At 28.9% G+C, this 14,021-nt stretch overlaps 4 protein-coding genes across 4 annotated transcripts, besides 1 other annotated feature; all 4 read left to right on the top strand.

Annotated features, from left to right (window-relative positions):
• Positions 1-485: 485 nt before the first annotated feature.
• TVAGG3_0463980 (uncharacterized protein) lies at positions 486-1,241 on the top strand (the record flags this gene model as incomplete). Its single annotated transcript, XM_001322097.1, has 1 exon — positions 486-1,241. The coding sequence occupies one exon, from the start codon at positions 486-488 to the stop codon at positions 1,239-1,241; it is 756 nt and encodes a 251-aa protein (XP_001322132.1).
• A 5,055-nt stretch (positions 1,242-6,296) lies between these two features.
• Positions 6,297-7,779, top strand: TVAGG3_0463970 (pectin lyase-like family; the record flags this gene model as incomplete). The annotated part of the gene is made up of 1 exon (XM_001322098.1): positions 6,440-7,396. One exon carries the CDS (start codon positions 6,440-6,442, stop codon positions 7,394-7,396), a length of 957 nt encoding a protein of 318 aa, XP_001322133.1.
• A 95-nt stretch (positions 7,780-7,874) lies between these two features.
• On the top strand, positions 7,875-10,138 carry TVAGG3_0463960 (uncharacterized protein; the record flags this gene model as incomplete). The annotated part of the gene is made up of 1 exon (XM_001322099.1): positions 7,890-10,070. One exon carries the CDS (start codon positions 7,890-7,892, stop codon positions 10,068-10,070), a length of 2,181 nt encoding a protein of 726 aa, XP_001322134.1.
• A 55-nt stretch (positions 10,139-10,193) lies between these two features.
• Positions 10,194-12,244, top strand: TVAGG3_0463950 (uncharacterized protein; the record flags this gene model as incomplete). The annotated part of the gene is made up of 1 exon (XM_001322100.1): positions 10,287-11,477. The coding sequence occupies one exon, from the start codon at positions 10,287-10,289 to the stop codon at positions 11,475-11,477; it is 1,191 nt and encodes a 396-aa protein (XP_001322135.1).
• Positions 12,245-12,412: 168 nt separating this feature from the next.
• Positions 12,413-13,254: a mobile genetic element.
• Between the last annotated feature and the right edge of the window lie 767 nt (positions 13,255-14,021).

The raw sequence follows: 14,021 nt of genomic DNA, 5'->3' as shown, positions 1-14,021 counted from the left end.
ACAACGATAAGAAGTGATAGTTTATTCGTCAATGGAAATCCTATAGAATTTCTTATATATATTCCAAGCGAATCAGGAAATTTGGCGTTGGAGTGTAATTTAATTCACTTAGATGCTACTTTTTCATGGCCGAAATATATATTTATTTTTCCTCGTGGTAATTACTATATGCGAGGTTACCCTCTAGGGATATACATAGGGCGCAGCGAATCATCCGCTGCTTATCAACAGCCATGAATATTGAATTTAAATCATTAAACATTATGGAGCACTTTTCAAGAATCAAATGGATGAGCGATTTAGGTACTGGAGTTTTAAAATTTTTGAATACGAATCATTTCCAAAATTATATCTGTATTAGGCACTATCTCGGAACCATGGGCAATAATACTTTACTACATGTTTTTGCTCTGATAGTATTATTATCAAAATCGGCCCAAGATTTTGAGGACAATTACAAATGTTTTGATCCATCGGTTCAGAAAATGTATGCTACAAAGAATATATCAGATGAGCAGCTGGAAAAATGGAAGCAGATATATAAAGATCAAGAGCATTTAGCAGCATACCACCGCATTCCACCTATAAGCACTAATAATAGTGCAGAGGGTAAGCATAGACACATTAACGAACTTGCAAAAAAAGCAAGAAACTTTTCTACTTTCATCAAATTCATTCTGAATGATACTATCATTAGGATTAATGAATCAATTGATCCCATTAATAAGCAAAAACGCGAGAAGAATGACTTGTTAAACGAAAAATGCATACATTGCGGATTCTCCTATAATGATATTAATACTAATAAGAATCCTTGTAAATATTGCAAGGATTTCTTTATGAATAAGAGTCATGTTCCCTCTGCAGGCATACATGTTATGAAAATAGGAGAAAACGTAGGTGAAATCATAGAATTCCCAATCGATAAAAATGTAGGTGATCAGGATGAACTCGTGGATCACAAAGAAAAGAGTTCGCCGATCGAAATATCAAAATACGCAGACTTTATTGATATTGACGATAAAAATAAAGCAGTTTTAGTCGTAAAACTGCTTTATAATCTTGAAACGTTCCAAGATGCCAAAGATTTAATCAATTCTCTGGAAAAACAATCAAAAAATTATGAATCTGCATTACAAAATAAACCAGAAATTTGGTTGGAAAAATACTTGCCTGAATTAATGAAGGAAGTAAAAGATGCGAGAGCTGCTAGAATGAGATTGAAGATAATAAAGAAGTAGAGATGATGAGTGAATAAAAACTTTGTATTAAATTTGTATATAAAAGAATTGTAAAATATAAAAATAAAGAAGTGGTTGATAGGAATTTGAAAATTCGTTGGGTGCATATAAGTTTGATAAATATATTTATGAATATTAATGTCAAATTTGGTGGTTGCATATAGTAATGAAAAATATATTAATAAAAATTAATGTCAAATTGGTTGGTTGCATATAGTAATGAAAATAAGATTAATAAAAATTAATGTCAAATTGGGTGGATTCGTGATAGAATGCTTCTGTGTATGTGTGGCGTAAGTTAGCATCGGGTGGTTGCGTGATAGAATGCTTCTGTGTATGTGTGGCGTGAGTTAGCATCGGGTGGTTGCGTGATAGAATGCTTCTGTCTATGTGTGGCGTGAGTTAGCATCGGGTGGTTTCATCACAAATTTTAACCCATCCAAATCTTATTAATTATTAAAATTCTTTTACAATTTCTGATGTATTTTTTGAAAACATTTCATATGCAATATTTCTCCTTTTCTTTCCTCAAATCTTCAAATATTAATAACTTTGGATATGAAATTATTTGGATCTTTTATGAATTTTAAATGTCTTTCTTAATATCAAATCGATTAAATTATTAATATTTTCTAAATTATGCCTTAAAAATCCAAATATAAAAAATCGTAAATAAAAAATATATTTTTTATTTTTATTTTGTAAATAATCCGTTTACTAAATGGGACTGTATCATGAAAGTAACAAAAATCATTATTTAACAAGATTCAAAACTGGTGCAACGAAATGCACATTGATTTTGTAGTGTAACAAAGAGAGATTTATTGTAAAAAGTACAAAATAGTATATTTATTATCGTGATTAGCGTAGAAATGTATGAGTTTGGGACGGATTTCTGGTGCATTCATAACTAAAGTGATACATTGTCTGGAGCAAGTTCAGATCTTTAACTTATGGCTTGTTTGGTGCTAACTCACCCAATTTAAGTGCACTAGAGGGGATTTTGTCTGTAATGAGCATGCACCTTGAGTTGTTGCTTGGTCCGTGTACGAAAGATAGTAATTTAATAATATACTCGATTAAATGTGAATTTCTAATTTTGAATTTGCGTTTTTTCCTGAAAATAGTTACAATATATGAAAGAGTTGGCAAAACTAGAGGACACGTCTTTAAGGGTTTGGCTCGTGCTTCATGTTAATATGCCGAAACTAAAATAAACGTATATTGGGGGTCGAAAATTGAGAGCTCATATCTTTAAGTGAAATTATTTATGATTATCGACAACACATAGCCATTCTGTTCTAACCATTAGGCAAAATACCCCGACAAGCCAAAAAAAGCACAACTCATGATCGTGCTAGACATCAATAATCTTTTGACGTGATTTGTGCCAAACTCTCAAGAAAATCAATAGTTGGCATTTATTCCTAATATGTTATTATAATGCATCATAGAGAACAAAAAATAATACTACATCAAAATAAAATAAGGCTGATTTCATCTCAAACTTTTAATTTTAACAAAGACACATATTGAAATATCATCACCACATATGGTAGAATATTGCCATATAATTGACACTTGACTTTTACACAAGCTCAAAATCAGCATCCCCATAGGATATTAGGTTTTCGAGAAAACAACACGGGATAAAAGTACACATATATATCTATCTAATTTCATAAAATCAAGTTGCTATATTTATCTGGAATGGTAAGATCCAACAAACAAGTGTGATTTGGTGTCACTTTTTTGTCCAATAACAAAAATTTAAGGGTAATTTGTCGAGATCAGTGAGTTGTTTGATGTAGTTATCAGCTCCTCTCAGGTCTTAGATATCCCAAAAATGTTGAGCTTGATTTTCTTTGAATTGCTAACGAGAAAATTGCTTAAATTAAAATCAACTAATGGTATTAAGATTGTGACATGAATAAACTGCCTGGACAACTTCTGTGATATGACTTCTAAGCTTATCTTCTTTTGAGATATCAATTTCTTCAATCATCTTTTTTAAATCTGAGGGGCAATATTCCATTAACAAGTAGAATGATCCTGAGAAATTGAAATATTGGTAAAGCTTTACAAAAGATGGACTATTTAATGTAATAAAATTTTCCAGTTCCTTTTCAGAAAATATCAAATTGCAACATTTCTTCAAAACAAGATCGCAATCATATTGATTTGAATGAACTAAGAATATTACACTATTACTTCCTCTAGCGATGACCTTCTGTATGTGAATTCCATGCTTTTCGAAGAATTCAGTCTCCCTGTAGTTCATAAGGTATTTTGATAAAAGAATTTTCAAAACTTTCAGAAAATTTACTATAATGTATAAAAAGATTGAATTGAATATATAATATTGCGTACAGGATTTTATAAGGAAACAATAAAATATATTGTTCTGAAAAATTAAAAATTTCAAAGAAATCAATATATTGAATTTATTCAAAATATATATATAAGCTTTTTTTATGGAATAATATATAACATTCTTGCAACATGAGAATTAATATAGAAAAATGTTTTTTCTGTTATTCTGAAATAATATTTTAAAAATATGATTATAAATACAAATAAAATATATTTAATAAATACATATTGAATTGAATATCACAACTTAAATTAAACATGAAAATGGCTTGAAAATATGAAATAAATCATATTTAAAAATGTTTGTATTTTATATATTTAAATGATGTATATTGAAAAATTTCTGAAATGATTTGAATAAGATCATTCAATCACTTCATATCGAAATTAAAATATTGACCATAGTGTATGACAATAACAATTTATCAAAAATAGCTTTTTAATTTTTATTCTTTGAAAGATCTTTCAATTCTCATTTAAATTTTATACAATTTATAAGATACCGAAATGCATGATTGGTAATCTTTTAACGAATAATTATCGTTAGATATAGCTAAATTTTAAAATTTAACCCAATTTTTAGTTTTCAAATTTCTTCAATTTCGCATAACTAAATAATTAAAGTTATTTTTGGTATCGTCAATAAATGAAAAATATTACAATTATTTTTTATGAGTAAACTGCCATGATTAATATTATATTTTAGTGATAGCGCAATTGGAACTTCAAATTTAACCAACAGTTCACACTTTGACATCATAAACAGTTTTCGCAAATAATTATAAAAAAATAATAATTTATTTCATATCTAGAACTGATACATCTGATTTTTACAATTTTATAGCCAATAACACATATAATAGCAATGTGAAATGGTGACATTTAAGATATTTCATTTCAGCTGTTTGAATATAAACAAATGATTGTCTTTCGGCAATGATTTATATGTATCAATAATTTCCTGTGTATCGGTGTAACCACAAAAGGGTGACTTTGTCGACAACAAAGATGTCGACCAAAATTATTTCCATTATGCTTAACATATGAAGTATAGTAATGGTGTGTATGGACTCATAGAATGAATTCGAGATATTTTATTATTATTTTCTAAAATATACAAATTTTGCTTGATAGCGCATACATTTTATCGGATTATGAAAATGAAACGAAAAGATAACTCAGGACGAGCAAAATCGTTTATGAATTAGGCCACTTGAAGGTACTGTTTTGACTAACACTTTATTCGTTTTTCTTTCTACATCTACATATAAAATCTGCGCAAATAAGATTTTATAATTAAAAATATTTTTCGAATTGGGTAAATATATCGTTAGCTTTTAGATTTTATTAATCATTTCTTCTTACAATGAGATTGTGGTAATAAGTGCTGCGTGTGATGGTTGGAGTATTGTTAAATTGCGCGAAATTTTGATAAGTTTCAAAAACGATTTATAGTATGTTTAAATATAATATAATATAATATCATGTGATGCCATTGACTGTAAACAATCAATATTAAGTGAATGTTGAAAATCGATATCAATATTTAAAATTTTCAGAGCTTTTTTGACTGAAAGCAATTGTCTTTGGTACCTGGAATGAAGTTCCCCTTGGTGAATTTCTCCAAATTTTTTCTGTTTTTGAAAATGCCTAAGCAAATTTCTAGAAAATGAAAAACGTTTTTTAATTTCGATTTTTTTGGAAAAATGAGGTTAAAATTTTTGAAAATTTAAAAATTAGAGAAAAAGAAAGCATTTCTATTATGTTCTATATCGCTAACACATTTTTATTTTTGTTATTCTACCATTTTTCTACTAAAATATGTCAATTATACAGCAAAATGAAATAATTATTTTTCAATGATATAGAGAAGAAGCATATTTTCCAAAATCTTAAATCAGCAATAGTTTACAACCAAATGTAATTTAGAGTCCTATATAGATAACCAACTATTGTTAGCAATATAAAAATATTTCTTGTTCAAACTAAGGGTTTGCTTCACATGTTTAGAAGCCATGGGAAATGTCTAGAAAATAATCAATAATATCATGATTTTATTCACAGGTAAGTTCTAGTTATAAATTGTGATTTGCATTTTGATAATAAATCTGAATAAAATATGTATTAAACTCGCACATTTAGACTTACCATCATAATCATTTTATCAGTTAGTGACTATTACTCCAGAACAAACAACATAAGATCTGTATCTCATAATCAAATGGAAGTTAAGCCAAGATATTTGTGATTTTACCACCTGATAGTATGCATAATACTATATCAGTAAGAATAGTCAATCTGCTGTTTCAATATCGTTTTAAATTTATATTGTCAAAATAGTACTTTGGCTATCATTGGTAATATGTAAGGTTGCTACTGTTATAATATTTCGAAAAAGTAAAGGTATCAACTTTAATGCAAGTTTTGATGAGTTGAACATCGAATAATTGGATTTTTGCAATATTAATATATTTAGTTCCTAGTATATCATTGTTTTATACTAATGACGTGGATCGATTCCGTTTCAATGATCAGATAAAGCAGAAACAATATACTCAGGTGCCACTTTTTTGGTCTAGAAAATAATTTCACCCCCTTTTGGTGTAACCCCTTTTTTATGTTTCCCAAAACAATCAAATATTTTGACATTAGAAACGGTTTTTAAATAGTATGATTTACGAGTATTAATTCAATTTGAAACAAAGAAAGTTTATCATACAAAAAGAAAATATGAATATATATCTTATTTATCATATAATAATTCAAATTTTGCGAATACTCAAATTTTTCTCCGGTAGAGAATTTATTTTCTCAAATCATTAATAATGCATCATTTATTGGTTATTAGCCTTTATGATCAAGAAATTACAGGGACTGAAAGCTTTGAAGTAACAGAAAATACTTATACCGTTAAAGATGTCTATTTTAGAGACATTACTTATACCCTGGAAAGCAAGCATGTGATTATGGTAAACCAACAATCTACAAACATTGACATTGCATCATCTACATTCAATAATATCAGAGGATCCTCATTTGGTCTTGCAGTGTTCTGTATTGGAAATTTATCAATTTCAAAAGTATGTGGTTATAAATGTCATTCATCATTATCGAACTTATTCTTATATCAAAATAGCACTGCCTTGATTTCATTTTTATCTGTTTCAACATGTTCAGAGAGTTACACAGATAATACAACTATTGATACAGAAAATGCAAGTGTTCAGTACTCTAATATCTCTAATTGCTCCCCTAAATTCTCTGCAATAAATATAATTAAGCCGTATGATAAAATTCAATTTTGTGAATTTATGTATAACAAGCATGAAACACAAGCACTTTATGTGAGAGGTGAAAATATAAATATAAGATCATGTGTTTTTGCTTATAATAATGGAATTGGTTTACTGGCTGAAGATTCAAATTTAGTTCAAGTTGAAGATTCATACTTTATTGGAAATATCAAAAAAGATATTAAAAGTGAAGATGCAACTGTAGAGCTCTACAGCTGCAAATATTCTTCCAATATCATGACTGATGGAACAACAATCAAATTTGTAAGCGGAAATAGGAAGGGCGAAGGAAACATTATTGATCCAATAAGTTCTAATCCTTACTGGGGACAAACAGGATATTATTGCTATTATCAAAATTTTGGGGTTCCTACATGGAAGGAGATCCATCCAGACTGTGATATTAACCAAGCCAAAATTGATGAAAGACTGAAGTACAAGAGAGTTAAGGTAATTTTCTCACTTGGTGAAACATTCAACATCATATGATAGTTCGTATAATGTTTATGGTTGTTAATCATACTCTGAATAAATATTATTGTTAGAATATAATTTTAAACTTTTAAATATCTATATAAGGATAGAATATATCTAGGTAATTATGTTTGAAATGCGAATACAACCTATATTATATCTTTATTATCCATATTTATCTTCATGAAGACCGAAATAAAAAAGATAAACAATTCAAAGATTTATTATAGTATTTTTGAAACATAATCAGAAAATATATAATTAATGGACAACAGCTATCTAAAAAACCTCAGACCTACCTTCAATATTACCGATATGCAGATAACTTGTATCAACTTGTTTTTCCCAAAAAAATTATTGACACTTTTGAATAATGTTCAAAAAAGAAATTTCCAAATCATTGAATATGTAATCTGTCATAATTAACAAATCTATGATTTTTCAAATGATTTTGATTTTCAGAGAATGACGTTAAATTTCGTTGATATTCTTTAATTTTCTGAAAAGTATGTCTTTATCCACTGCTAAGACTAACAATTCAGAAAAAGAAACACAAGGTTTGAAAGACAATGAACAAATTTCAAATAAAACTAACAAGCAAAATCTAAAAATAGCAGATCAATCATCTGCTTCCAATGGAAATTGTCCAAATATTCCCTCTAATAACTCGAATAAAGGTAAGCAAAGCAATAATGTTCTACAATCTGGACCTGTTAAACGTCCATCCCCAACACCTTTAAATCTTCCAAAGCCAACGCTGAATAAAAGCGAAGAACATCCAGTTGAACCACCAAAAACAAGAGATAGTACCACTCAATCAACATCAAATCAAGATGAAGAAACTAATACGCTTAAAAATAAATTTACAAATCCAGTTAAGTTTGTTCGTGCACCTAGAAATCATGGAAGGACTAAGCCACAATTATCAGAAAAAGAAATTGTTCAGGATGTTAGATTTTCTGGAAATGTCACAAGAGAGCCCGTAGCTCAGTCAGCACGTGTCTCACGCCCACAAGGAAACTCTATTCTTACATTTGATCCAACTCAACCACCTGATTTTACCGAAAAATATTCAGTTCAGGCAATAATGTTGTGTGGATTAACTCCAGAAGAATTGCAATATCCGACAGAGTCTCAGCTAAATACATATTCACATAATCCAAGAATTAGAAAGCAAGTTCGTGACAAATTAATTGAGAATAAAGACGCTTTAATTGCAGAAGTCACAGCTAAACGTGAAGAGCTTGTAAAAGCTGATCAGGAGAAAGGAAATACTGATTCTGAACTTAAGTCAGTAACTGGATCTGTTTCAAAAGAAGATCAGCGTCAAGTTGAAGCAATTCAAAAACGACAGAAACGAGAAGTTGAGCAGCTCCTTTACAATATTGTTCTTCAACGGCAAAGAGCCGAGGAACAAAAAATTTGTGAGCAAAGAGAGCTCGAAAAACAGAAACAAAGAGAAGAAGCTGCAGCCAAAAAGGCTGCTGAAGAAGCCGAATGGCAAAGGAAGAGACAACAAGACTTGCTTGAGAAAGAAAAAGCGAAGCAACTTCAAGAAGAAGAGGCAAAGAGGATTGCATATGAAAAAGAACTTAAGCACAAAGAATATCTAGAAGAAGAAGCAAAAAGAAGGCAGGCGGAAGCCAAAGAAAACGAGCGAATTCGTAAAGAGAAAGCTGAACAAAGAATCCAAAAGATTGCAGAAATTGAAGAGAAGCGAAGAGATCAAATTCTTGAGAAACAGAAAGAAGCCGAAATGAGAGAACAAAGGAGACAAGAAATGCTTCAAGAAGAAGCTCAAAGAATGGCAATTGAAAGAGAAGAACGAATGAGGCAACAAGAAGAAGTAAAAAGACGGATCCAAAAGAGGACAGAAGAAGAGGCAATGAGGAGACTTAAATTAGCGCAAGAAAAAGATTTAAGAGCACAACAGAATATAGAAGCATATGAGGCAGAGAAACAGAAAATAAGAAGGGAATTTCAGCAAAAAGAAAAAGAGAAAATCGAAAAATTCCACTCAGCCAGAGAAAGTTTGGACAAAAGAAGAGATGAACTCAACAGAAAACTTCTCCAAAGTATGGAAGACGCAGAGAGAAGATGCAGGCAATTAGAGCACGAAAGGATGATCAAAATTATGGAAGCTCAACAAGGATATTCGCAGAACCAAGTCAAAATCAAAGAGAAAATGGAACAAATCAAGAAACAAGAGGAAAAAAGAAGCCAAGAAATCCTTCAGAAACTCAAAGATGCAGAACAAAGAACAGAGTCAGCAAGAGAAAAAGCTGAATTACAGAGGCAAGAGAAAGCTATTGCCATCAGACTGCATAATGAAATCAGAGCACAAATTGCTCAAAGAAACGAAAGAAGAAAAGAGGCAGAAAAACAAGCACTTAAAGATAAATTTGAAGAAAGAATCAGACAGATTGAATTACAACAGCAACAACAAGCCTTGGAAAGAAGAGCAAATGAAAGAAAGAGAAGACAATTACAAAATGATAAGTTGGAACTTATGCAGAAAATTTCAGTTCTTAATAATATCGATGATAATGTAAATGATCAGACAATTCAGAATTTGGCTAATGAGTTTGGCATTAATATGGATGATATATATGCTAAGGCAAAGAATAAGAGAGGTGAATCTTCCCTTTACCTCTCTATGAGATCTTTGGATTCAAAGAGCCAACAGTAATTCACTTTAATGTAAGTTAATTATATTATATTATATTTTTTGTTTTTTATTATATAGTTTATGAATAAATTATAATTTGAATAATATTTTATATTCTCTGATAAATACATATGAGAGCTGCCTTGACAATGGTGTATATATATTATTTCAAACGAATTTGAGTCAATTGTTATGAATGTTTCGATTGTTCATTTAATTTTCAAAAAATTTCAAAGCATGCCTCCAATAATGCTAGAACCTCGATATAATAAACACGAATTCAAGCTATCTCATTCTGTTTTCTCTCGTTCAAGTCAATCCTTCATATTTGCAGCAACTCAAAATACGCTTATCGATATACAAAATTCGGAATTTAGGAATTCTCTTGATTCTGCAGTTACTATATCAGCAAGTAGAGGTCTTAACAAATATATTTCGAAACAAATTCATATCAATTCAGAGCCAAATCATACTTTTGTCAATTGTTACTTTGTCAATTGTCATACCAATTCAAAATATGGCGGTGGAGCCATATTTTTTGATGAAATAAATGGAAATTTGAAAATCAAAAAGTCAACTTTTTATAAATGTTCCACATCTAATAAATACTCTAATGGTGGAGCAATATTAGTTAAAGGTTGCTCAGGAACATCGAAATTTATCGAAAATTGTTTTACGAAATGTACAACAATCCAATCAGGGCAAGGTTTTTTCTTACATTCAAGCAACATGTTTACAATAATGAACAGAACATCTTTCCATTTTTGTCCAGATTCATACTCAGATTCGCAATCAAATTCATTTGCAATATCTAGCGATATTATGGTTGAGACTACCAACCAATCATGCTCTACTTGCTATAAAACCCCTATTTTCTCAATTCGTGGAGAAACAATATGTACTGTGTACTTTTTTCAAGCGAATAACAATACTTGTGTAGACGGATCCTCACTATACCAAATCGTTATTAATAAACAGTCTAATGTAGCAAATGCCGGTAATTGGAGCATTGTCAATGGAATTAATCAACAAAATATTGGGTATTATTATGTTGATGAATTCATTCATTCTTTTCTTATTGTCTCGAAATGTGGAAGTAAGACAAGGATTCAATGTGGAAATGGCAAACTTACTCTTAGATACTGCACATTTGAGTCTCCTCTCGAAGCTGTTAATAAAACAGGGGTTATATTATCTGAAAATAGTATTATTGGAACAGGTATCTTTCAAATGAAATATGTTTTTACAATGAATTGCGGTTCAAATATTGAACAAAGTTTGGTTGATAAGGCATCCTTTGCATCCATATTTGTATTATCAGTTTTATGTCTTGTTTTGGCCATTCTCTTCAGTTTGGCTGCCAAAGCCTCAAAAATGAGAAACGAAAAAATATATGAGTTGTTGTCAATTCCGGAGACTGAAAATTAATATTATTAAATTAATAATTGTTTGTTCTATTTAATAAAAACTTTGATAACTTTTTTTTTTTTTGAAAAGAGTTTGTTGATGCCGACAATAGTTCATATTTTCTATTGCTCTCAATGGCTTATCAAATGACGTTTTGATTTTATATAATTTTATAAAGTGATCAAATTAAACTTACAAATAGGAAATGATTAAAGTTGATAGGAAAACTTATTAAAATTAAAACGGTTGTTTGAGCTAAAATAATATAAATATTTAAAACAAAATAAAAACATATATCGAAGTATAATTAATCTTCTATAATGGCACAAAATTCATTAAAATCAATCGTATTGTCATTGTTAATATCAAACTGACGAATGGTTGCCCAAGCGTCTGATTTCGTAACTTTTTTACCCATTTGAGAACCAAGCATTATAATTTCATCTACATCAAGTTTTTCATTATGATCTTTGTCACAAAAGTCGAATATAGTTCTTAATATTTCCTTTTCAGTGAGTTGATGCATTTCGGAGCAGAAATTTAAGTATTCCTGAAAGTCTATTTTTCCATTATGATCTATATCATATTTTTCGAAGAGAATAATTATCATTAATTTTTCTAATTCGTCAGATTCATCATCTAGTATTTGTGCAACAGACTCTCTTGATAAGAGTCCTGTGTTATCTACATCTAGTTCCTCGAATCTTTGCTTATATTTTGCAAGTTTCTCGGGTGGGATATTCAATTTTAGTAATGACCAGTTTTAAATTAAATTTTAAATTTTTTTTGGATTTATAAATTTCGAGATAAGCATTGGTCGTATTCTGATTGTTTTATCTATCCATTTTTATTCATATAAAAATAAGATGATTTATCACATATCTTGATATATTCAATAATCTTAAACCATGGTCTAAGATAAAATTTATCACAATTATCGACATCTTTCGAAAATTGTTATAGACCGAAAATAGATTTTTTCGGTTTTCTCTTCAAATAATTGAAAGAATGATACTATTATAGGTTTATTATATTATATAGCATATAATCATGCTATAGCCGAAAATTATAAGTTTTGAGAAGATTGAATATAACACAAATAAATTTGAATGTAAGTTAAATTGCTTGTTGTTTTTAATAGCTATTTAATGAGAAATCCAATATTGCAAAATTCAAATTGAATGATTGAAAGAACAGAAAAAGTCATTCTTTTCAATTTCGAATATGTTTCATTGTATTTATAATTATATGGCAAATAAGATATTTAAACTTAATTTTTGAAGGAAAATTCACAAAATTGAATAAATTCAAATAATTTTTATTCAAAAATAAACTAGTTATTTGAGTTTATTACTAATTATCTATTCAAACTACAAAGTTTGTAATTTAAAATATTTTGTGAGATCAGATTGAATTAATTCAAGGTTCTTTTCAATTAATATTAATGACCATATTACGCATTTTCGAACATTCTAAACCAAATATATAAAAATGGGAGACGAATGTTAAATTTGCTAGACATGGGGGAGTTGTCTGCAAAGTTTTAGCTCTTATCTCTAACAAAAAATTAATTTTTAAAAAAAAAGACCGAATACGTTTCACAGCGAGAAAAAAATAAAAGGCAAGATAGAATTTTCTAGACATAAAGAAGTTGTTTACCGAGTTTTAGCTCTTATCTCTAACAAAAAATTAATTTTTAAAAAAAAGACCGAATACGTTTCACAGCGAGAAAAAAATAAAAGGCAAGATAGAATTTTCTAGACATAAAGAAGTTGTTTACCGAGTTTTAGCTCTTATCTCTAACAAAAAATTAATTTTTAAAAAAAGACCGAATACGTTTCACAGCGAGAAAAAAATAAAAGGCAAGATAGAATTTTCTAGACATAAAGAAGTTGTTTACCGAGTTTTAGCTCTTATCTCTAACAAAAAATTAATTTTTAAAAAAAGACCGAATACGTTTCACAGCGAGAAAAAAATAAAAGGCAAGATAGAATTTTCTAGACATAAAGAAGTTGTTTACCGAGTTTTAGCTCTTATCTCTAACAAAAAATTAATTTTTAAAAAAAAGCCGAATACGTTTCACAGCGAGAAAAAAATAAAAGGCAAGATAGAATTTTCTAGACATAAAGAAGTTGTCTACCAAGTGTCAGTTGTTACTTCTTCTCAATACTGATATAAAATAAAAATCTTTATTATTATTTAACCTTTATTGTTTCATTAAACTTCATTTATTTTATATTATAGTTTTATTCTTTTAGCTACTTGTAAAATAATCTAATTTTATATCATCATTTTACCGGATTATTCTTCAGTACATCGATTGTGTATCTAAAATAATATCATTATCCTTATTCTGTTTTTTCCAAAATTCTTTTAAATGTCTTTTTTGGTTAGATTACTTTATACTTTTTACTTTTATTTTTTAATTTCGAAAAAAAATTTGGTGATTGTTCTATTCTGTTACAATGTGCATTATCATATTCTAATGAATTATTCATTACATACATTTAAAAAAACTTGTTAAAAATGAAATTAAAAAATTATGTTTATTATTACGCTGTGAAT

Source organism: Trichomonas vaginalis, chromosome II (genome assembly GCF_026262505.1).
Source record: "Trichomonas vaginalis G3 chromosome II, whole genome shotgun sequence".
NCBI classification, from domain to species: Eukaryota; Parabasalia; order Trichomonadida; family Trichomonadidae; genus Trichomonas; species Trichomonas vaginalis.
The sequence above is the reverse complement of the archived record's forward strand: the minus strand, read 5'-3'. Positions and strand labels throughout refer to the sequence as shown.